The 24,936-nt window shown below is 42.2% G+C and overlaps 1 protein-coding gene across 1 annotated transcript in view; it reads left to right on the forward strand.

The window, feature by feature from the left end:
• Positions 1-6,862: 6,862 nt before the first annotated feature.
• LOC123750623 (cystathionine gamma-lyase) overlaps positions 6,863-24,936 on the forward strand; it is a 33,773-nt gene continuing 15,699 nt past the window's right edge. The window contains exons 1-5 of the mRNA XM_069330154.1: positions 6,863-7,468; positions 13,950-14,128; positions 15,186-15,267; positions 17,762-17,891; positions 20,071-20,376. Of these exons, the coding sequence (XP_069186255.1) occupies positions 13,976-14,128; positions 15,186-15,267; positions 17,762-17,891; positions 20,071-20,376 (671 nt within the window). The 5' untranslated portion in view covers positions 6,863-7,468; positions 13,950-13,975. The remainder of the gene's footprint in view (positions 7,469-13,949; positions 14,129-15,185; positions 15,268-17,761; positions 17,892-20,070; positions 20,377-24,936) is intronic.

Genomic DNA, 24,936 nt, shown 5'->3' on the forward strand with positions numbered 1-24,936 from the left:
ACCACCACACTACCTTCACCACCACCACCACACTACCTTCACCACCACACATTCCTTCACCACCACCACCACCACACTACCTTCACCACCACCACACTACCTTCACCACCACCACACTACCTTCACCACCACCACACTACCTTCACCACCACCACCACCACCACACTACCTTCACCACCACCACCACACTACCTTCCCCACCACCACCACACTACCTTCACCACCACCACCACCACACTACCTTCACCACCACCACCACCACCAACACACTACCTTCACCCCCACCACCACACTACCTTCACCACCACCACCACACATTCCTTCACCACCACCACCACCACACTACCTTCACCACCACCACACTACCTTCACCACCACCACACTACCTTCACCACCACCACCACCACCACACTACCTTCACCACCACCACCACACTACCTTCACCACCACCACCACACTACCTTCACCACCACCACCACACTACCTTCACCACCACCACCACCACACTACCTTCACCACCACCACCACACTACCTTCACCACCACCACACTACCTTCACCACCACCACACTACCTTCACCACCACCACCACCACACTACCTTCACCACCACCACACTACCTTCACCACCACCACCACCACACTACCTTCACCACCACCACCACCACCACACTACCTTCACCACCACCACACTACCTTCACCACCACCACCACCACACTACCTTCACCACCACCACCACACTACCTTCACCATCACCACCACCACACTACCTTCACCACCACCACCACACTACCTTCACCACCACCACCACCACCACACTACCTTCACCACCACCACCACCACACTACCTTCACCACCACCACCACACTACCCTCACCACCACCACCACCACACTACCTTCACCACCACCACCACCACACTACCTTCACCACCACCACCACCACACTACCTTCACCACCACCACCACCACCACCACCACCACCACCACACTACCTTCACCACCACCACCACCACACTACCTTCACCACCACCACCACCACCAACACACTACCTTCACCCCCACCACCACACTACCTTCACCACCACCACCACACATTCCTTCACCACCACCACCACCACACTACCTTCACCACCACCACACTACCTTCACCACCACCACCACACTACCTTCACCACCACCACACTACCTTCACCACCACCACCACCACCACACTACCTTCACCACCACCACCACACTACCTTCACCACCACCACCACACTACCTTCACCACCACCACCACACTACCTTCACCACCACCACCACCACACTACCTTCACCACCACCACCACACTACCTTCACCACCACCACACTACCTTCACCACCACCACACTACCTTCACCACCACCACCACCACCACACTACCTTCACCACCACCACACTACCTTCACCACCACCACCACCACACTACCTTCACCACCACCACCACCACCACACTACCTTCACCACCACCACACTACCTTCACCACCACCACCACCACACTACCTTCACCACCACCACCACACTACCTTCACCATCACCACCACCACACTACCTTCACCACCACCACCACACTACCTTCACCACCACCACCACCACCACACTACCTTCACCACCACCACCACCACACTACCTTCACCACCACCACCACACTACCCTCACCACCACCACCACCACACTACCTTCACCACCACCACCACCACACTACCTTCACCACCACCACCACCACCACACTACCTTCACCACCACCACCACCACCACCACCACCACCACCACCACCACCACCACCACACTACCTTCACCACCACCACCACCACACTACCTTCACCACCACCACCACACTACCTTCACCACCACCACCACACCACCACCACACTACCTTCAACACCACCACCACACCACCACCACCACCACACTACCTTCAACACCACTACCTTCACCACCACCACCACCACACTACCTTCACCACCACCACCACACTACCTTCACCACCACCACCACCACACTACCTTCACCACCACCACCACCACCACACTACCTTCACCACCACCACCACCACACTACCTTCACCACCACCAACACCACCACACTACCTTCACCACCACCACCACCACCACACTACCTTCACCACCACCACCACACTACCTTCACCACCACCACCACACTACCTTCACCACCACCACCACCACACTACCTTCACCACCACCACCACCACCACACTACCTTCACCACCACCACCACCACACTACCTTCACCACCACCAACACCACCACACTACCTTCTATCTCCCAACCACTTGGACGGTCGGGGATTGAACGCCGACCTGCATGAAGCAAGACCGTCGCTCTACCGTCCAGCCCAAGTAGTTGGGAAACTAAACATTATTTAGATCCAATCCTTCTCCAACAAGGTTGGCGGGTGACTATGAAAACCTTTAATTTACACCATCTTTGAAGGAATGTTTGCAGCCGTAAGTGGATCTATTTTATACTCTCCAGGACTAATATCTAACATATTATTATATTTGATTAGCTTCAATTTTAAAATGTTCTAGAAATAATGACGTTGCTAAAGACCGAACCGGAGATGTAATGGCTGGTAGGTATTTGAATTTTACAATTCCTGATATATACTTTGCAAGGAATTTGTATTACCATCTACATAGAGTGCCGCTGTTTGTATGTAATATGACCCTGGACGTGAGGACTTCATGGGAGGGAATGTATATAGGTATTTGTAACATGAGCGGTGTGGTCAAGGGAGGTGGCTTAATTTATGGGTTGGGGTGTACATGTGTCTGTACTCACCTAGTTGTGCTTGCGGGGGTTGTGCTCTGGTTCTTTGGTCCCGCCTCTCAACCGTCAATCAACTGGTGTACAGATTCTTGAGCCTACTTGGTTCTATCTTATCTACATTTGAAACTGTGTATGGAGTCAGTTTCCACCACATCACTTCCTATTGCATTCCATCTGTTAACTACTCTGACACTGAAAAAGTTCCTTCTAACGTCCCTGTGGCTCATGTGGGCACTCGGTTTCCACCTGTGTCCCCTTGTTTGCGTACAACCCGTGTTAAACAGTTATCCATTTGAACCCTGTCAATTCCTCTGAGAATTTTGTAGGTAGTGATCATGTATCCCCCTTACTCTTCTGTCTTCCAGTGTCGTGAGGTGCATTTCACGCAGCCTTTCCTTGTAATTCATTCCTCTTAGTTCTGGGACTAACCTAGTGGCATACCTCTGAACTTTTCCCAGATTCGTATTGTGCTTGACAAGATACGGGCTCCATGCTGGGGCTGCATACTCCAGGATTGATCTTACATATGTGGTATACAAAATTCTAAATAATTCCTAACACCTGTGAGGACAGTCTGTTGTTAGACAGACTGTCCTGAGACTGGGCTCAGTCTGTTGTTAGAGTGGGATTGTATGAGACAAGAGATCGACTGTTGTTGGGTTGTGGTCTGATTTTGGTTAGTGTGACAGGTGATGGAGCACCTGTCCTCAGGCCAGGCATGTTAATGCACCAGTAGTCCTCCATGTCGCATTCATCCATTCTAAAAATACTGTACTGTATACTAAAAATTGTTTATTCTCATATACAAGTTAATATTGTTATATTTTAAAGTTGTGTGTACAGTTAGGCGTAGGTTGTGTGTTTAGGTTCTGTTGGCGATAATTTGTATTACCACACAGCCACCACCATCACTATATACTGCTACAACCATCACCATCCCTATTTACTGCCAAAACCATCACCAGAACAACCACCATCACTATACAGAGCTTCAACCACCACTATATACTACCACAACCATCACCACACCCACCATCACTACCACTGCCAAAACCATACCTTCACCATCACTAATATTGTGACCTGGACTATCCTTATTAGTAGTGTGAGTGTGCGAGAGAAAGCTGCAGGAACACGCAAGCCATAGAACTGGGTTCTAGGCTAACTGAAAGAACAAGATTCCCTAGAGCTGCCAGCTTCCTTTTCCAGCGCCTCAGCGTGGCGATACAGAGGGGAAATGCTCACTGCATCCAGGGTTCCTGCCCGCCATCTGAGGAGCTGGAGGAACTCAACACCTTATGGTAATCATCTTTGTACCCTATATGTAACTCCTTTTCTGTAACAAAGCTTAAATAAAACAAATATATATATGTGTACATACAAAAGAATGGAGGTGGTAGGAGAAGAAAATATCAAAGTGTTCAGTGAGAATCCACAAGGTCTTCTCTGAATATTCCTTATTTTCTTCATCCTCTCCAGATGATCTTCTAAATCATCTGGCTCTTGTGATTAACTAAAACTTTTGCTCTTATTGTTGTGTAATTGAAATGTTGCCTTATAAATGTGTTGTTATTCTGGTGAGTGCTTATTTGCCTTCGCTATTTTCAGACATTTGTAAAGCTTTATCAGTGATAAGCAGTGAGTGTTGACACTTGTGGAGCAGGTGCTGTGAGTGGCCCTAATACACAGGTGTACACTCACCCCCACACCTGCAACTCTTCCAACACCCAAGAATATTCTGAACGGTATTCATTATGGTTATCGACATTACCAATAAAATCATTAAAAATGTTTTCGTAGAGACCGTGAGGGCGCCTAGCGTGAGCTTACCATTATGGCTGACTTCTCAGCCTTGTGGCGCTCGGCCATCATAAATATCTTGATTTTTGAGTTGTGTGTCGTATTTGTTACTGGTTGTGTGTCGTATTTGTTACTGGTTGTGTGTCGTATTTGTTACTGGTTGTGTGTCGTATTTGTTACTGGTTGTGTGTCGTATTTGTTACTGGTTGTGTGTCGTATTTGTTACTGGTTGTGTGTCGTATTTGTTACTGGTTGTGTGTCGTATTTGTTACTGGTTGTGTGTCGTATTTGTTACTGGTTGTGTGTCGTATTTGTTACTGGTTGTGTGTCGTATTTGTTACTGGTTGTGTGTCGTATTTGTTACTGGTTGTGTGTCGTATTTGTTACTGGTTGTGTGTCGTATTTGTTACTGGTTGTGTGTCGTATTTGTTACTGGTTGTGTGTCGTATTTGTTACTGGTTGTGTGTCGTATTTGTTACTGGTTGTGTGTCGTATTTGTTACTGGTTGTGTGTCGTATTTGTTACTGGTTGTGTGTCGTATTTGTTACTGGTTGTGTGTCGTATTTGTTACTGGTTGTGTGTCGTATTTGTTACTGGTTGTGTGTCGTATTTGTTACTGGTTGTGTGTCGTATTTGTTACTGGTTGTGTGTCGTATTTGTTACTGGTTGTGTGTCGTATTTGTTACTGGTTGTGTGTCGTATTTGTTTACTTTTTACTCGGTTTACTTTTAATTAATTTTTAATTTTGCCCCGAGGGGCGAGTTTATTGTGCAGCATCACTCATGCTGTGAGTGGACACACCGCCGTAGCAGCATGGACAACACTCCCCAATAAGAAGAAAACCCGCTGGGTTGTTCATCCTGTCACTTGTACCCAGACACAGCTGGGACTTGCTTAACTGTCTCAAGTGTACAGCTTCTCAAACAAGAAGATTACATTTGTCAACCTTTAAAATCTTACGTTATCTTGCTGGTGTAAAATAGAGGAATATTTTAGTAACAGTATCTATATTTGACAAATAGTATTTTCCTAACTTAATGTGGGGTTATTAATATACACATATTTCTAATGACTCTTAGATATTCACACTCTCTCAGGTAGTGGTCAAGGTGATGTCCATCACTCTCACTACAGATTCTGCAACTCCTCTGCTCAACTGTTGTTTCCATTCCGAATCTCCATGGATATTTGTATCCAAGACGGATTCTTGCTATTACTAATTCTCTTCTGCGGCCACCTCCTCTTCGTCCATAATGATTGGGATTGCCAGCTGCAACCATATTGTACCATCGTACAGATTCACTGATTTGTGCTTCTATCCTCCTTTCCTCAGTAACCTTGTCACGGTGATGTTGCTTGACAAACCTCTAATTTGTAAAAGTCTTGGGTATGAAGTATTCAATATGGTCTCCTTCAGCAGCCAGTATATCTGTCGTTCATTTCCACATATTCCAACATGGGAGGGGATCCACAGAAATTTGTCGACTCTTCCCTGATTGGTTAGTACTCTCACAGCTCTCTTGATTTCAGCGACTATCGTAAGATTTTTTGAGATATATACAAGAGTTGTTACATTCTTGTACAGCCACTAGTACGCGTAGCGTTTCGGGCAAGTCCTTAATCCTATGGTCCCTGGAATACGATCCCCTGCCGCGAAGAATCGTTTTTTCATCTAAGTACACATTTTACTGTTGCGTTAAACAGAGGCTACAGTTAAGGAATTGCGCCCAGTAAATCCTCCCCGGCCAGGATACGAACCCATGACATAGCGCTCGCGGAACGCCAGGCGAGTGTCTTACCACTACACCACGCTTTGTAGTGCTGCTTTAGAATTAATGCAGATCACTGCACCATTAGTGTTCCGCTCAAGGAATCTTAACGGCATAACAATGGCAGTTAGCTCCGCTTACGTTGAAGAGGCAGAATTCTCAATACGCGATTGTCCTAATTTTCCGCGTTGAAAGGCATTATTCCTAATTACAGTGTATGCTGCACCAGCCCTGCCATTGACAGGGTTAGATGACCCATCAGTGTAGATTTGATCTAATTCATTTCCGGCTTTTTTATAGATTTCCTCAAGATAATTGTGACTCATTTCTTGAGTTATCATGGTGGACTTTATCGTTGCCATCTCATTGATGATAATCCTGCTTGGGTCATCCACCCAGGGAGGTAACCTCGGGTCTAACACTTCCCCCTACTTTAACGAGGACGACAGTGCCTGAGCCAGCCAAGACTTGACCAGGTCGGTGTGGATGCCTGCTCAAGACCCCGGGGGTTACACGAAGAAGGACTGTGTTTGCAACATTCCAACTGAATCAACATTAAAAGGCGCGTTACTTTGGCATTATGGGTGTTGCGGCACGGAAGGTGCATGGGTGAGGGTGAGGGTTGTCCACTGCCACCACACACATCAGGCCCCCTGGTGGGAAGGGGGCGTGGGGGAAGATGGAGTCAAGGGGGAGGTGCTCAAGCAGCCTGTATTGAGCTCAGCAGACAAGCGTTGTCAGTGCGTTCCCAATCAGATGCGGCGAGGCTGTAGTGTAGTGTTGAGATAAAAGTGCACCAGTGCATTCTCGAGTATTGGAGTTAATAATAAGTGTAACCGCCGCCTCCCTCGTCCACCGTAGCGCCTTGTAGCGCCTTGCTCGACGCTACACACATTACAGCTAGGATTTGTTCCTAGCTCGACCCTACAAGCACATCTGAGTATCCTCTCCGTGTTCCCTGCCTCAAGCACAGTTCACCCGCCATCTTCCCCCACCACACTACGGGCGCCAGGACCAGCTGCTGGTGTCTGACGACAGCAGCAGCAGCCTACCCGTACGCCCAGGCCATACCCCACTCCTTACAACGGTAATATATCTCCATAGCTCTAACAATTATGTATTAGCGATAAGACCTACCATTAATGTATAATAATTAACTGTAAATACATAGCTATAGAAATGGAACATTCTCTGTAACTTATTTTTATTTATTTATTTATTTATTTATTTATTTATTTATTTATTTATTTATTTATATACAAGGAGGTTTTAGTTTAGTTCATTTATTATGCACCCCATACCCATCTTGTTGGCGGTAGTGGAAAGGGTTACAGAGGCACATAATGGGCTCAGGGACATTAATAATTTTGTAACTAGCGTCAAACATTGTTATTTGCTTAGCTAAATGAACTTGAGGGTTCAGTTCCTGAACCGATTATGTGCCTCTGTAATCCTTTACACCACCGCCCACGGGATGGGTATGGGGTGCATAATAAAGAAAGAAATTGAATTGGACTGAACCCCACAATTCATTTAGCTAAGCAAGTTACAATCTTGATGAGCTAGTTACAAAATTCAATATAAGTCGTCACATCAACAATGGGTTCGAGATCGACCTCAAGTACAGGTTCTAAATTAAGCAACTGACATATGTGGAGAGCTAGTGTCACAATTGATATGTTTGTCCTGCACACCGCCCCCATCCAGTGGGCAGCGGTGGATAGGTTACAATCACTTAGTTACTACCTACAGTTAGCAAACTGGGGATATTTTGCTAAAATTTCTGGTAGCAGATCATTTTGAATGAAATATTTACACATCGTTGGAACATTGGTTATAGAATTCTCTCTAAATTCACGTATCTTTTCGCACTCCATCACATAGTGACGGAGGATGTGCGAATAATTTTGTTGACACAGTTTACATTTGGTCAGGTCTACATCAGCAGATAATGAGAATTCCCAGAGATACTTGTAACCGAGTCTAAGCCGAGCAGTAGTAACATCTAGAAGTCTGCTGATTTTATTGGATGATCCATAGATGTGTGGCTCCTCTTGCATGATAGTATGATGATAGATGGAATTACTGGTGTCAATTTCACTTTGCCTCAGATCTACAAGATCTTGTTGAAGTTCTCGGTGTACTGCTGCTCTCAGATTGCTCATTGACAATCCAAGGTTACACTCAACGGCTCCTTTAAAGGCAGATTCTTTGGCTAACTTATCAGCTCTATCATGCATTCGGAGGCCAACATGAGATGGAGACCACATGAAATGGACTCTGTTACCATCCTTAATAATTTTGTTGTATTTGTGTCTAGCTTCGGACACGAGCATGTTACAGTTATGTCTTAAACAGTTAAGAGCATTTAAGGATGATAAGGAGTCACTTACAATTCATTGGGTTTGTGAGAGTACATAGCATGATGTGTTTACGTTCTTGTAAAGCCGCACAGCGTTTCGGGCAGATCCTTAATCTAACAGATAATATTAAGTAGGTAAATTCTAGCAAAATTTATAAAATGTTAACAAGTACATTGTAAGAAAATTTGACAAAGATTAGTAGGTATATTAAAGCACATTGATAGCTTGATTAATAGCATTGATAGCTTGATTGATAATTTGACAAAGATTAGTAGGCACAATAAAGCAGATTGATAGCACACATAAGATGACAGCAATGATCACAATGGTAAAGCTGTATGGCTTAGGTACATATATTGGGGGATGAGGTAGCACTAGATACAGTGCGAGTTTTAAGCACTAGGTAGGAAACTATGAAGATGAAATTAGGTACTTTTTGGTTTTGTGGCTTGCCAGCTCTACCTGACGCCCTTGGTACTGGCTCTTGGTCTAACGCAGCCTTATCATTTCCTCAAGAAACTAGAATTGATATCCTAAACATATCAAAAGCGTCCTTCATGATGTCAAAGTGTCTAATCAACACATTAAAAGGGAGATAATATATATACCTTGAAGTGGGTACAAAAGTAAAATAGTTTAATTTGAAACTTTGAAAATATAACTTATATAAACTTTGGTATCAATGTCAGGTATGCGAGCTTATACTAACAATGTTGTAAGACTCTTACTTGACTTCCACAATTTACAAATAATTAATTTACCCAGTATGAGGCTGAAAAACTAGAAACCATATACTAACAGAATACTAGAGAATGGATGTTGCTGCCCCCCCCCCCCCACCAGATGTGCAAGAATCATCATGAAGAAGCGTGGATGAGGCTTCTTAATATCATAAAAACACTCACTATCACGAACTCTCCTGGGAGATATACTATCTGTTGATGCCACTAGGCAGGCAGTAATACCAACATCAACACGCTATCAGCCTGATTACAGTGCTGATAACCTAATTAAATGAAATACTGACACTAGTTGCTATGTACCATTGATTTGATTGTTGCCGCCGGCTAGTTTATTGTGCACCCCATACTCATCCTGTGAGCAGTAGCGCAAAAACCATTACAGAGGGCACAAAAGGTCTTTATCAGACCTCAACTTAGACTATTACATAAACAATTTCATCCATACTTCACACCTTATTATTACAATGTTAGCTAGTTACAGAGAATGTTCTATTTCAAGAGCTATATATTTACATTAAGTCATTTTACATTAATGGTAGGTCTTATCGCTAATACATAATTGTTTGAGATATTACAGAGTTGTTGGAGATATTACAGTCATAGGGGAGCTGTTGTTTATTATTAGTCTTCACAATACACTACTTGTTTCTTAATCTCATATGTCGTTTATCTACTAGAAGCTAAATATAGATATAGTGCAAGGATTTCAGATATTTTATCCTTAGTAATAAGATAGGTTGCCATATCATACAACGTGAGTTGTGTGTCCCTGTCTTTGTCCACACACTTTACACTTTACTTCATCTAGATACCAATTAATATCTTCTCTCACTCTTTGCACTTCATCTTACCCAAAACATACACATACCCATTGTAGCGGGGGTAGGGTACTGAATTAGTTGTTTACTCTATAAATTAAATTAATACACAAATTTATCAATGACCTCTACCTTAAAAGATGGAATCACAACACATGCAATATAATTGATAACCACTTGGAACGTGGACCACTGGGCAAATTGATAACTGGAGAGAAAGCATGGGATGGTTAAAGATAACTAAAAAGTGATAATTACTAGGGAACAGGAGAACACTAACATAACCGAGGACTTGAATAAATGCAACTACAACGAACTAAAATAAAATTTATAATGTATTATATATTGAATTTATTTACCTAACATATTCTCCAAATTACATTAAAACATATTGCTCAGCAATACACAACATCAGTCAGAAACTTTGAAAACGCTTACAGTACAAACTTTGAAAACGCTTACAGTACAAACTTTGAAAATGCTTACAGTACAAACTTTGAAAACGCTTACAGTACAAACTTTGAAAACGCTTACAGTACAAACTTTGAAAACGCTTACAGTACAAACTTTGAAAACGCTTACAGTACAAACTTTGAAAACGCTTACAGTACAAACTTTGAAAATGCTTACAGTACAAACTATGAAAACGCTTACAGTACAAACTTTGAAAACGCTTACAGTACAAACTATGAAAACGCTTACAGTACAAACTTTGAAAACGCTTACAGTACAAACTTTGAAAACGCTTACAGTACAAACTTTGAAAACGCTTACAGTACAAACTTTGAAAACGCTTACAGTACAAACTTTGAAAACGCTTACAGTACAAACTTTGAAAACGCTTACAGTACAAACTTTGAAAACACTTACAGTACAAACTTTGAAAACACTTACAGTACAAACTTTGAAAACGCTTACAGTACAAACTATGAAAACGCTTACAGTACAAACTTTTATACCAGCATCAAACAATACATTTCACCTTGCACATCAGTTCTTACACAATTGAAGAGGAAACTGTCTTCTTCATATCAATGTTTGCAGACAATACAAAACTAATGAGAAGAATCAGACCAGCGTTAGATTGTCATGGATTTGAAAAGGATTTGGACACATTCCAGAAGTGCTCTGAAAAATGGCTGCTAGAATTTAACCCAGTCAAATGCAAAGTTATGAGGATTGGAACAGGAATGCAAAGATCAATACAACAGTATAGGATGAAGGGAAGACAAATTCTTCAATCAGAAAAGAAGAGAGACCTGGGAGTTGACATAACCCCAAATTAGATGACAGAAACCCCACATTAGTAAAATAACAAACGCTGCGTATGGCATAGTGGCCAACATTCGTGTCTCCTTTATAAACTTGGACAAAGGAGCTTTCCAGGCTCTATATACAGCAAAAGTGAGACCCACTCTTGAAAATGCGTCCCCAGCATGGAACCCTTACCTAAAAAATGACAAGGAAAAACTACAAAAGGTCCAAAGATATACAACGAGACTCGTTCCGGAGCTGAGGGGATTGAGCTATGAGGAAAGACTGAGCGAACTGGACCTTACTACACTGGAAGAAAGGAAAGGAAAGATAGTGGGGACATGATATCAATATATAAGATTCTAAGGGAAATTGACAAAGCAATGTTGTTCAGAGCTAGGAACACACAGAACGAGGGGTCATAGATGGAAACTGGAGACGCAAATGAGTCATAGATACATCAGGAATAACTTTTTCAGTGTTAGAGCACTCAATTAATTGATTATGTTAGATGCAGAAGTCACTGACACCCTGTAGATTAAAATTTGTAAATGTAAATATGATAATAGCGTGAGAAATAAATCATTGGATTATTCTATGAAGGTTCAGAAGGCGGGGTTAGGAGCCTTGCTCGACCATGCAACATTTGATGCATCACGCTATTGTGATTTCTGTGTGAAAATATAATTAGTTTGTTTTGCCTCACCCTCAGCCTAGGACGGGGTGGGGGGGGGGGGGTTGAGTTCCTACCCGCCACAGCCGGCAAAATTAAAACAACACCTCCTTTACAAACAATGTACAAGAAGCTCTAACGTTGTGTATGTGGCTCTAACACTGTACAAGAACATCTAATGCTGCACAAGAGGCTCTAACGCTGTATAAGAGTCTCTAATACCACAATAGACACTGCACAAGACTCTAACACCGCATAAGAGGCTCTAACACTGTAAAGGACGCTCTAACATTCTACAAGAGACTCAAACACTGTACAAAAGCTTCTAACACTGGACAAGACTGTAACACTGTACAAGAAGCGCAGACACTATACAAAAGGCTCGATACAAGAGGCTCTAACACTACAAGAGACTCAAACGTTATACAAGAGGCTCTAACACTACAAGAGACTCAAACGTTATACAAGAGGCTCTAACACTGTTCAAGAGACTCAAACGTTATACAAGAGGCTCTAACACTGTACAAGAGACTCAAACATTATACAAGAGGCTCTAACACTGTACAAGAGATTCAAACATTATACAAGAGGCTCTAACACTGTACAAGAGATTCAAACATTATACAAGAAGCTCTAACACTGTACAAGAGATTCAAACATTATACAAGAGGCTCTAACACTATACAAGAGATTCAAACATTATACAAGAGGCTCTAACACTGTACAAGAGATTCAAACATTATACAAGAGGCTCTAACATTGTACAAGAGACTCAAACATTATACAAGAGGCTCTAACATTGTACAAGAGACTCATACATTATACAAAAGGCTCTAACATTGTACAAGAGACTCAAACATTATACAAGAGGCTCTAACACTGTACAAGAGACTCAAACATTATACAAGAGGCTCTAACATTGTACAAGAGACTCAAACATTATACAAGAGGCTCTAACATTGTACAAGAGACTCAAACATTATACAAGAGGCTCTAACACTGTACAAGAGACTCAAACATTATACAAGAGGCTCTAACACTGTACATTTCAGTTTATTATAACAATAAAACATTTGGGTTGATAAGTTTCTAGGTTTGTAGAGTATTTAACAAATAAAAACAAAGCCAGCATCATTAAATAAAGATTTACAGGCTTCGTAAGTGGTTGTGTAAATGGGTGACGAGTTCTGGCTCAGTATTCCGTGCACTCGTCTGTGTTATGTACTTGTTTCATCCTGTTTATTCATCTCTCCCAGCAGCTCTCTTAGTATCTCTTCCAGCAACACTTTTAGTATCTCTCCCAGCAGCTCTCTTAGTATCTCTCCCAGCAACACTTTTAGTATCTCTCCCAGCAGCTCTCTTAGTATCTCTCCCAGCAACACTTTTAGTATCTCTCCCAGCAGCTCTCTTAGTATCTCTCCCAGCAACACTTTTAGTATCTCTCCCAGCAGCTCTCTTAGTATCTCTCCCAGCAATACTTTTAGTGTCTCTCCCAGCAGCTCTCTTAGTATCTCTCCCAGCAACACTTTTAGTGTCTCTCCCAGCTTAGTATCTTAATATCTTTATATAATATATAAACTCTTATTATCTCTCCCACTAACTCCTAGCAACTCTTTCATCAACTTTGTTCTTGTATATATTTGTGCACTTCAGCATTGACTGTCTAAACTGCTATTGACTTAAGGAATTATAACCAATATAATTGTCTTGGTTGCAGAATATTGACCATCGTCCTGAAGCATAATGTCTGAGTTAGGCTACAAGAAGAACGATCCCACCTTCTGCTACCGGGCCATCCATGAAGGCAACGAACCTGAACAGTGGAACCATTTAGCACTTGTTCCGCTAATTTCCTTGTCAACAACGTATAAGCGAGAAGGTCCTTCTGAGTTTAAAGTTAGTGTTGAATGTTTTAACTTGTCTGGCTTTCCAAATGTATCGATACTGTGCTAACATATGGCATGTTGTGATGGGACAGCGGTAGGTTTCGAATTTTACCATTAACAACACTGGACTTGTCAATTTCTTGGATTTATGATGCAATATAGAAAACTTTCTTTTCAAGTGCTATTGGTTTTGTATACGCCTGATTGAGGCCTATACAAAACCAATAATTTTCGAATGACAGTACACTAACTAATGGTATTATCATTCAGTCTAAGGTTTCTAGGTCTGGCTCATTACTACACCTAGGAACCTTTGAAATTTGTTGAAGTGTTATAAAGTTTTCCTGAAATAACGCAACACCCATTGTAGGGTATGACAATATCTTTCAAATTTAATATGTGATGCAGTTTATTGAAGGATAGGGGTAATAGTTAGACCGTAAGATTATTGAAGGATTTATAAAGTAGGGGCCGGACAGCTGAGTGGACAGCACTTCGGATTCGTAGTCCTGAGGTTCAGGGTTCGATCCCCAGTGTAGGCGGAAACAAATGGGCATAGTTTCTTTCACCCTGATGCACCTGTTCACCTAGCAGTAAATAGGTACCTGGGAGTTAGACAGCTGCTACGGACTGCTTCCTGGGGGTGTGTAACAGAAAGGAGGCTTGGTCGAGGACCGGGCCGCGGGGACGCTAAGCCCCGGAATCATCTCAAGATACAACCTCAAGAAGATAAGGATAGAGGTAATGGTAATAGTTGGACCGGAAGACTATTAAAGATAAGGGGCAATAGTTAGGTATTGAAGGATAATGGTAATAGTTGGACTGGAAGGCTATTGAAGGATAGCAGTGATAGTTGGATCGGAAGACTATTAAAGGATAGGGATTCCTAGCCGTATTTATTCCATGTAATCGAATAAGTAAACGAATAAACTATATTTAAAATTAGAATAAGAAACTTTACAGTTACAATAATGTCTGGATTGAACATTTAATGAAAACATGTTTTCTAGTCAAGAATATGGTAGCAGTAGTTGTAAAGTTGTGTTTAATCTATACATATATTGCAGTTGTATAAGTACGGTCGCTCAGGCAACCCAACCAGACATTGCCTCGAGAAGTGCCTGGCATCAGCTGAAAACGCCAAGCACTGTAAGTCAACCATTGTTTACACTGTGTTGCTCAAGATTTTATCATAAAAACTTTAATTTTAGTCTAGGTATAACAACTTTTAATATAACTGCGTTATAGTAATTATTTCAACAGATGTATCATTATTGTAGTCAAGTATGTATGATTGGTGTGTATAATGTTGCTTACATGTGTTATTTAAGAAATATGCAATTGTGGGAAAAACCTGCTGGGATTGATATGAGAGGAGGACTACCAGGGACTTGTACTGAACTAAATTAGAAATTACTGTCTGCAAATTAATTCAACTAAAATCTCTAGCTAGGGTTGTAAATCCTAGCTCCTCTTTTCCTAATGACAGATTGTGGGCTGTTTAAGGGGCAGGTGGGGTGAATGAATTGATAGGTTGATTGAAGATCCACAGTCCACCTGCCAACAGGTATCTCACATCAGCTTTTATTTTATACAAGGATAAGATTTAATAAATTCAGTTATATGATTGAACACTGGCGCTGTTTAAATCAGAGATTTTAACATGTACATAGTCTAGCCTAGCACCATAACTATTAACAGCCAAAATGTTCTTATACTATAAACAACAATTTAAATTGTAAAAGTATGATAAATGACTTTAAATGTAGTCTAAGTACTGTTACTAAGTACAAGAAATTATATTAAATTAAATGAACTTATATGATAACTTAAAAATAACTAAGCAAGCAATTGTTAACTTAATTTATATATTCAAGTATATATACACATACATTTATATTCACTTTATATGATGAGGTATAGTCAGCTTGATTGAATCCTTTCCCACACAATGGACACTCATGAGATTTTGTTCACTTATTGCGACTGAATCTTTTCTCACACAATAGACACTCATGAAGTTTGGTGCTTAAAGATTCAACTACTGCACTACAATATTAATAAACTTACTGAAATATGAGGCGTTGCCTCGCTTTATAACCGACAGACAGACTTATAAGATATTAAAGTCATACAAGCATACAATTGGCCAATTAATACTCAATAATATCAATATACTTCTCTGACTGTCGGAATGCCTGTCTGACTGAGTGCCAGACTTGATAACTCTCTTGTCGCGAGTTTAGGCACGATATTTTATATAACAGCTTTGCTGTAGATTGTTGTTGTAGCATTGCTGCATGATTTTACTTTAAACTGCGTTGCAGAAGGATGATAGTTGATGGTGAAGGTGGAGACAAGTCACTGTGTGCTCCACTCTACACTTATAGATATAAATGTTCTAGGGATTTTCCTTGTAGATATATTGTCCAGTACTCCCCCAGTTCTAGAGAGTGTTCACTGGTGATAAAGATAATTAGATAAGATGTCCTGAGCTAGTAATGTTCACTATGGATCCGTCACACTTGTTCACTGTGTTGTAAACAAACGCGTAGTGCCGCTGGGTGTGGTGGGTGCTTCTTGTTCCCGAGATGCTCCTCCCTCTCCCTTGAGAGGGTAGCTTTCAATGAATATTGATTGATTATTTTTACTGTCTAGACTTATGATTGAGATAAGATGTGATTATAATATAATTAGATATAGGATATAAAGATTGTAAGTAGTACTTGGTAGTACTACTGATTATTATTAAGGATTCGATTTATAATCCCTACCGAAAACAATTAATGTTCCAATAGTTTTTTAATTAACAAATCCTTCTAGAAACTTCTGGATCCTTGAGAGATCATGCACAAAGTCACGTAGGCATCTATAGGGCCCTATGGTGAACGTGATCATAGTGGTATCGTCATCTAGGATCAAGATGTATAATGAATCTATTATGATTCTAATATGATTTTGATATGATTTGATATGATTTTGATACGATTTAGATATGATACAGAAATAGTACATTTCTTAGATGATTATTAGTTATGGTGGGTAAAATTTCCCACTGTAATGTTTGGTGGGTAGTGTGGCTTGTCTTGTAAGTACAGTAATTGTAATGTTTGGGGGGTAGTGTGGCTTGTCTTGTAAATACAGTAATTGTAATGTTTAGTGGGTAGTGTGGCTTGTCTTGTAAGTACAGTAATTGTAATGTTTAGTGGGTAGTGTGGCTTGTCTAGTAAATACAGTAATTGTAATGTTTAGTGGGTAGTGTGGCTTGTCTTGTAAGTACAGTAATTGTAATGTTTAGTGGGTAGTGTGGCTTGTCTTGTAAGTACAGTAATTGTAATGTTTGGGGGGTAGTGTGGCTTGTCTTGTAAATACAGTAATTGTAATGTTTAGTGGGTAGTGTGGCTTGTCTTGTAAGTACAGTAATTGTAATGTTTAGTGGGTAGTGTGGCTTGTCTAGTAAATACAGTAATTGTAATGTTTAGTGGGTAGTGTGGCTTGTCTTGTAAGTACAGTAATTGTAATGTTTAGTGGGTAGTGTGGCTTGTCTTGTAAGTACAGTAATTGTAATAATTTGTTACGAATTCTTGCTGTTAGTCTTCATTTCTCATCAGTATTTCCTAATGAATGACCTTTCCATTGGCAGGCTTAGTAACATCTTCAGGTATGGCAGCCGTGACCGCAATAACTCACCTCATCTCTGCTGGGGAGCACATCATCGCCACGGACGATATCAATAATGGTACCAACATATACTTCAATAACGTGGCCTCAAGGTAAAGTATATTGTATTTTGTTGCTTATTTAGGATGATTTACCAAGTTGAAATTGTGTGCTCTCGTATGTATAGTAATAGATATATTGAAGAAGTTAACAGGCCTTAGCGTTCACGTATGCCATATTTTAGAATTTCATGAGATCTTCCTTGTTTTGCTGTGTTTATTACCTCACCATCCTGATATTCTTCGTAACTTTGCCCCGGGACTATTTTCATCAGCATGCTACGGTGGTGGGCTGTTACGTGGTGGCATCCTCAAGATGGTCTTCCATGCTTCCATACAATGGTTCAGTTGGTATCACGTTAATGTTTTCTTGAACCGTATGATCGTTTTTTTACCCTTGCATACAAAAGTACATTTGGAGACGTAGTTTGTAGTGGGTTGGTTCTGCATCTTCAACCCGTTCTCGCAAATTTATTAAATCAATATTGACTTATTAGTTGCGTGCATAGGTGACATACTAAACATAATAGTTTCCCTTGAAAAGCTTCATAGAAATCACCGACCTTACCTAACCTACTTAGTATGTTAAAATAAGCATCTTATAGCTTCGTAATTACAATTGTTACTTAACCTATTATAGGTATAGGTTAGGTAATAATTGTAATTATGAAGCAATAAGATGCTTATCTTAACATACTAAGTAGGTTAGGTAAGGTTGGTGTTTTCTATGAAGCTTTTCAAGGGAAACTATTATGTTAAGTATGTCACCTATGCACATATTTAATAAGTCAATATTGACTTATTAAATTTGCGAGAACGGGTTGGCATCTTGCTGAGCTACTTTAGGGAGCAGTGAGGCATGGCTCAAGAGTAGAGCAATTCGGTATTTTCAACCAAGTACTTTTACTGTACCGAGGATTGTTGTGTCCCTACATGGTGGAAGTTTTATCTTAAGTCATTTTGACTACTTGTATGAGTTCAAGTATGTTTATTGAGACAAGAAAAAAATACATCTCAAAGGGATAGAGTAGCTTAAGCTATTTCTACCCCTTGTATGAGTTTGTCAGTGGAAACTGTGTCCTCGTTACTTTGTACTAGTATGTAGCTCTTTCTCATCCATGCATTTAAGAATGCAGTTCGAGATTAGTTTTATCGTGTAGAGTACGCTACTATAGTGCAACTACTACAAAGCATAGAGGCCCCACAATCTAGCCTACTGGTACTATCCTACATATTACTCCACTCATATCCTAGTCTCTTTACAACATTCCTGACCCTTATTTTCCATCCGTCATTATTTTCTCTGTTCAAGTATGTAGCTTAGGAAACTTGTATTTTCTTGTCAATCGTTCATGTGCAAAATGTTTCGAAATGTGCAAAAATTATCTAAATTGTCACATCACAACTTGCATTGCGGAAGTTATTGTATATTATTTTTTTTGCATATATTATTTTTAATAATCGGAGTACTATACGATGATGTCAATGCTATATAAATTGATAATTTGTACATTTGATAATAATAATTTTCAGATTGGGAACCGAGATTATTATTACACCATTAATTATTACACAGTTATTACACCAATAGTTAATACTCCATGAAGTACATCATTAAGTTACACATGTATTGCTACCTGCACCTTTAACAGACATCTAATAACTGTATATACTCATCACTTCTTGTTCTACTTTAATAACTTTATTGTATTTTTTTAAGTCCATAAATACCACATACACCTTAAATCTTGCATGCCTTCTGTGTAAGATGTTGTATTGCAAATAACTAATCTATAAGCCTTCTTTCTCCACTGAGCCCTCTTTGTTCATCAATGATAAATTTCTCTGTAATTTCCTGTACTCTTTTGATCACTATCCTGCCACTTTATGCCCACTACACTTTCTAAACTAATGCCTCTTAATTTTTTGTCACTACTGCACTTGCACCTTTTTTTCTACTTAATGGTATAGCAGCAGTGGTATACTCACTGTTTTCTTCTCCAATCCCCTGGCACATTGCCACTATAATAGTGACCAGGGACACTAAAGCCCCGAAATCATCTCAAGATAACCTCATTCCTTCTGGCAACGTCTCCGCACCTGCATTCCCTTTTCTATAAAATCATTATTGTGTATACTGCTCAATACTTGTGCAATAATGTCAGTACAATACTATATTATTTCATTTATGTTTAGGGAATTTTATTTATAATTTCATAATGATCCTTTTCAGGATGGGAATTGAGGTGGATTTTGTTGATGCTGTTGATTTAAAGAATGTGGAAGCAGCATTTAAATCCAACACGAAGATGGTTTGGATTGAATCTCCAACCAATCCTACAATGAAGATTGTTGACATTGCAGCTGTGGCAGCCATAGTGAAAAAGCATACCACATCATTCCTGGTTGTGGATAACACATTTATGTCCCCATATTTTCAACGACCTCTTGATCTTGGAGCAGATTTAGTGATGCATTCGATAACGAAGTATATCAACGGACACACTGACGTTATCATGGGAGCTATCTGCACTAATCGGTAATGCAAAGTAATGGTGTTCTTTGAATAGTTTTTGTGTTCTATTTATATTACTAATTATATTTTTTGTTACATTCTATTTGATTTTGATGGAATTGACCAATTCAGTGTTCAACACATGTTCCAAGCTGTTTAACACCTGCGGACAATGAGGTTCGTTGTCCACAAGGGTTTCCATAATTCAATACATGAATAAGCACTCACCTCTGTACTAGACTGAAGAACGGAATTATAGCCTGTGTACACAAACGTTTAGGATAACTAAAATGCCAGCTCAAATTTGGTAACTAATATATTTCACAGGTGCAGAATAAATTATACACGTTATAACAAACTTAATTTACAAAAGTGCCACTAAATTAATACTCCAGATTAGGCTAGAATGATAACAAAGGCACTTCAACATTTATCTAGCAGTATAACATGACCAGCTATTTCACTGGATCGCCCATTAATTACTGTTGCAAATAGTACAAAAACAAAATTAAGGTTCTCCAGTAACTTACACAGCAATGACGTTAAAAATCTTCATAAAAATACTAAGCCAACCTGCAGGATCCCTTTAAATTATGACCGTTGGGAGTATATTATAAGAGTGAAAAATCACTCCACAAAAATATCATAGTATCAATCAGTAATAATTAGTAACATGCCTGGTATATTAAACCTAACCTGAACAGAGATTAAAAGGTAATTATCCAATTATTAGCCGGAAATTTTAGGCTAATAATTGAAGACAGCCTTACACACACACTGTGAAATCACACAGCCAACCGAGTTTAAACATTACCAGATCTAGGTTAAGGACTTTCTCTAATAAGTGGTTACCAAAACGATGTTAGCAAGTTCAAAAGATACAAACAATTCTTTACAATATTTCTGATAACTTTTATTCACATAATGGTACAAGTAATACAGCACTGACGTGCCAAAATTTAAGCATGCAGCCCGTCCTCCTAAGATTTCCAAACGTCAAGAAATTGCCGTGCTGAAGTGCCCTTATCCTAACCTACCAGATGATCCAAAACAGAAAACGGGACAGTATGTCAATTTCGCGAGCCATTTTTAGTACATCAGTTTTTGGTCGTATGTAAAGTACACGTTTAAATGTGACGTGCTATCAGGAGGACGGGTTGCTCGAAGTGGCCAGTCATGGACCTTTATGTCCCGGAGGAACCCAAACGTCATCACTTGCGTTTACACACTAGATGGTGTAGGCGGCTGCGGCGGGTTCTTCTCTCTGCCCCTCACCTCTCTATTGCCCTCTCTCCCACTCCCCCTCCAACCCCTCACCTCACTATTGCCCTCTCTCCCACTCCCCCTCCAACCCCTCACCTCTCTATTGCCCTCTCTCCCATTCCCCCTCCAACCCCTCACCTCTCATCCATTCCTGTTGACCCCACCCCCCCCCTCTCCTCTCCTTCACACCTTCCCTCCCCCTCTCCACACACTCCTCTTTCTTCCAACAACCCCTTTCTCTCTCTCTCTCTCTCTCTCTCTCTCTCTCTCTCTCTCTCTCTCTGTGATACTTAGTGAGGTATTGGTGATTGAACCGACGTATCCCGGGATGGCCAAGTTGAGTTACGAGATGGACGTTCTGTCCGTCTATAGTTGAAGCCTGTGTGGAAGCCTGCCAGTGTTACTGGAGACCCCTGCCAGTGTGTTGCTGGAGACCCCTGCCAGTGTTGCTGGAGACCTCTGCCAGTGTGTTGCTGAAGACCCCCTGCCAGTGTTGCTGGAGACCCCTGCCAGTGTGTTGCCGGAGACCCCTGCCAGTGTGTTGCCGGAGACCCCTGCCAGTGTGTTGCCGGAGACCCTGTCACGACCCTTGAGACATAATAATGTTCTTCTCCCCACAGTGTAAAGAACAAATAAAACTGCCATGCCAATAGGTGTCTAGGGGTATAATTAATCACTGTATAAAAACGGGAGAACAATATATTTTGCTAAGGGTGACAACTTAACAACCATTAAATAAATAGTAGCCAGAAATATTCATCAGCATGTAACACTATAGAATGCAAGTAATAATTTGAGACCTGAGCACTATCACCAGAATATGGAGTAAGCCATAAATACACTAAAATCGTCTATCCAGATAAATTAATATGTATATGGGCTTAAAATAAACAAAAAAACAAGAACTTAGCTTAAACACAACCGCACTCGACCGCAGCCGCCACTCTACTGCCCAGGACGTGGTCCGCAGGCCCAACGTCGACTAACCGTCTACCCAAACACCAATTAACGTTCGCATGAACATTGTGAACATTCTATTTACAAAGGTCAGCCCTAAACTCCAACATTATTAACTAAATACCGGTCTCACATTCCTTGAAATATTACGGCTACCACATATGGGAATAAATAAATATAAAACTATAGGCAATTGATTTGCCAACAATCGCCCTGGCCATTCCCAAATATTGTCAACCGCCCACACGGCTAATTTCACGTGACATCCACCACCAAAACAACCTTACACACACCACCCAGCTATCTATGTTATATATATATATATATATATATATCTATATACACAAATCTTATACAATTGACAGCAATATTTACGTAGAGAAAACAATAACATAATACGAGGTTCGGGAGAATTGACAGAATCGTAATAAGATTCGTGACAGACCCCTGCCAGTGTGTTGCTGGAGACCTCTGCCAGTGTGTTGCTGGAGACGTCTGCCAGTGTTGCTGGAGAACCCTGCCAGTGTGTTGCTGGAGACCTCTGCCAGTGTGTTGCTGGAGACGTCTGCCAGTGTTGCTGGAGACCCCTGCCAGTGTTGCTGGAGACCTCTGCCAGTGTGTTGCCGGAGACCCCTGCCAGTGTGTTGCTGGAGACCCCTGCCAGTATTGCTGGAGACCTCTGCCAGTGTTGCTGGAGACCTCTGCCAGTGTGTTGCTGGAGACACCTGCCAGTGTGTTGCTGGAGACACCTGCCAGTATTGCTGGAGACCTCTGCCAGTGTTGCTGGAGACCTCTGCCAGTGTGCTGCTGGAGATTTCTGCCAGTGTGTTGCTGGAGACCTCTGCCAGTGTGTTGCTGCAGACCTCTGCCAGTGTGCTGCTGGAGACCTCTGCCAGTGTGTTGCCGGAGACCCCTGCCAGTGTGTTGCTGGAGACCCCTGCCAGTGTTGCTGGAGACCCCTGCCAGTGTGTTGCTGGAGACCTCTGCCAGTATGTTGCAGGAGACCTCTGCCAGTGTGTTGCTGGAGACCTCTGCCAGAGTGTTGCCGGAGACCCCTGCCAGTGTGTTGCTGGAGACCCCTTCCAGTGTTGCTGGAGACCCCTGCCAGTGTGTTGCTGGAAACCTCTGCCAGTGTGTTGCTGGAGACCTCTGCCAGTGTGTTGCCGGAGACCCCTGCCAGTGTGTTGCTGGAGACCCCTGCCAGTGTTGCTGGAGACCTCTGCCAGTGTGTTGCTGGAGACCTCTGCCAGTGTGTTGCCGGAGACCCCTGCCAGTGTGTTGCTGGAGACCCCTGCCAGTGTTGCTGGAGACCCCTGCCAGTGTGTTGCTGGAGACCTCTGCCAGTGTGTTGCTGGAGACACCTGCCAGTGTGTTGCTGGAGACCTCTGCCAGTGTGTTGCTGGAGACCCCTGCCAGTGTTGCTGGAAACCCCTGCCAGTGTTGCTGGAGACGTCTGCCAGTGTTGCTGGAGACCCCTGCCAGTGTTGCTGGAGACCTCTGCCAGTGTTGCGGGAGACCTCTGCCAGTGTATTGCCGGAGACCCCTGCCAGTGTGTTGCTGGAGACCCCTGCCAGTGTTGCTGGAGACCCCTGCCCGTGTTGCTGGAGACCCCTGCCAGTGTTACTGGAGACCTCTGCCAGTGTTGCTGGAGACCCCTGCCAGTGTTGCTGGAGACCCCTGCCAGTGTGTTGCTGGAGACCTCTGCCAGTGTGTTGCTAGAGACCCCTGCCAGTGTTGCTGGAGACCCCTGCCAGTGTGTTGCTGGGGAACCTCTGCCAGTGTGTTGCTGAAGACACCTGCCAGTATTGCTGGAGACCTCTGCCAGTGTTGCTGGAGACCTCTGCTAGTGTGTTGCTGGATACCTCTGCCAGTGTGTTGCTGGAGACCCCTGCCAGTGTTGCTGGAGACCTCTGCCAGTGTGTTGCCTGAGACCCCTGCCAGTGTGTTGATGGAGACCCCTGCCAGTGTGTTGCTGGAGACCTCTGACAGTGTGTTGCCGGAGACCCCTGCCAGTGTGTTGCTGGAGACCTCTGCCAGTGTGTTGCTGGAGACCCCTGCCAGTGTGTTGCTGGAGACCTCTGCCAGTGTGTTGCCGGAGACCCCTGCCAGTGTTGCTGGAAACCCCTGCCAGTGTTGCTGGAGACCTCTGCCAGTGTTGCTGGAGACCCCTGCCAGTGTTGCTGGAGACCTCTGCCAGTGTTGCTGGAGACCTCTGCCAGTGTGTTGCCGGAGACTCCTGCCAGTGTGTTGCTGGAGACCCCTGCCAGTGTTGCCTGAGACCCCTGCCAGTGTTGCTGGAGACCCCTGCCAGTGTTACTTGAGACCTCTGCCAGTGTTGCTGGAGACCCCTGCCAGTGTTGCTGG

Source organism: Procambarus clarkii, chromosome 3, assembly GCF_040958095.1.
Source record: "Procambarus clarkii isolate CNS0578487 chromosome 3, FALCON_Pclarkii_2.0, whole genome shotgun sequence".
Classification (NCBI taxonomy): Eukaryota; Metazoa; Arthropoda; class Malacostraca; order Decapoda; family Cambaridae; genus Procambarus; species Procambarus clarkii.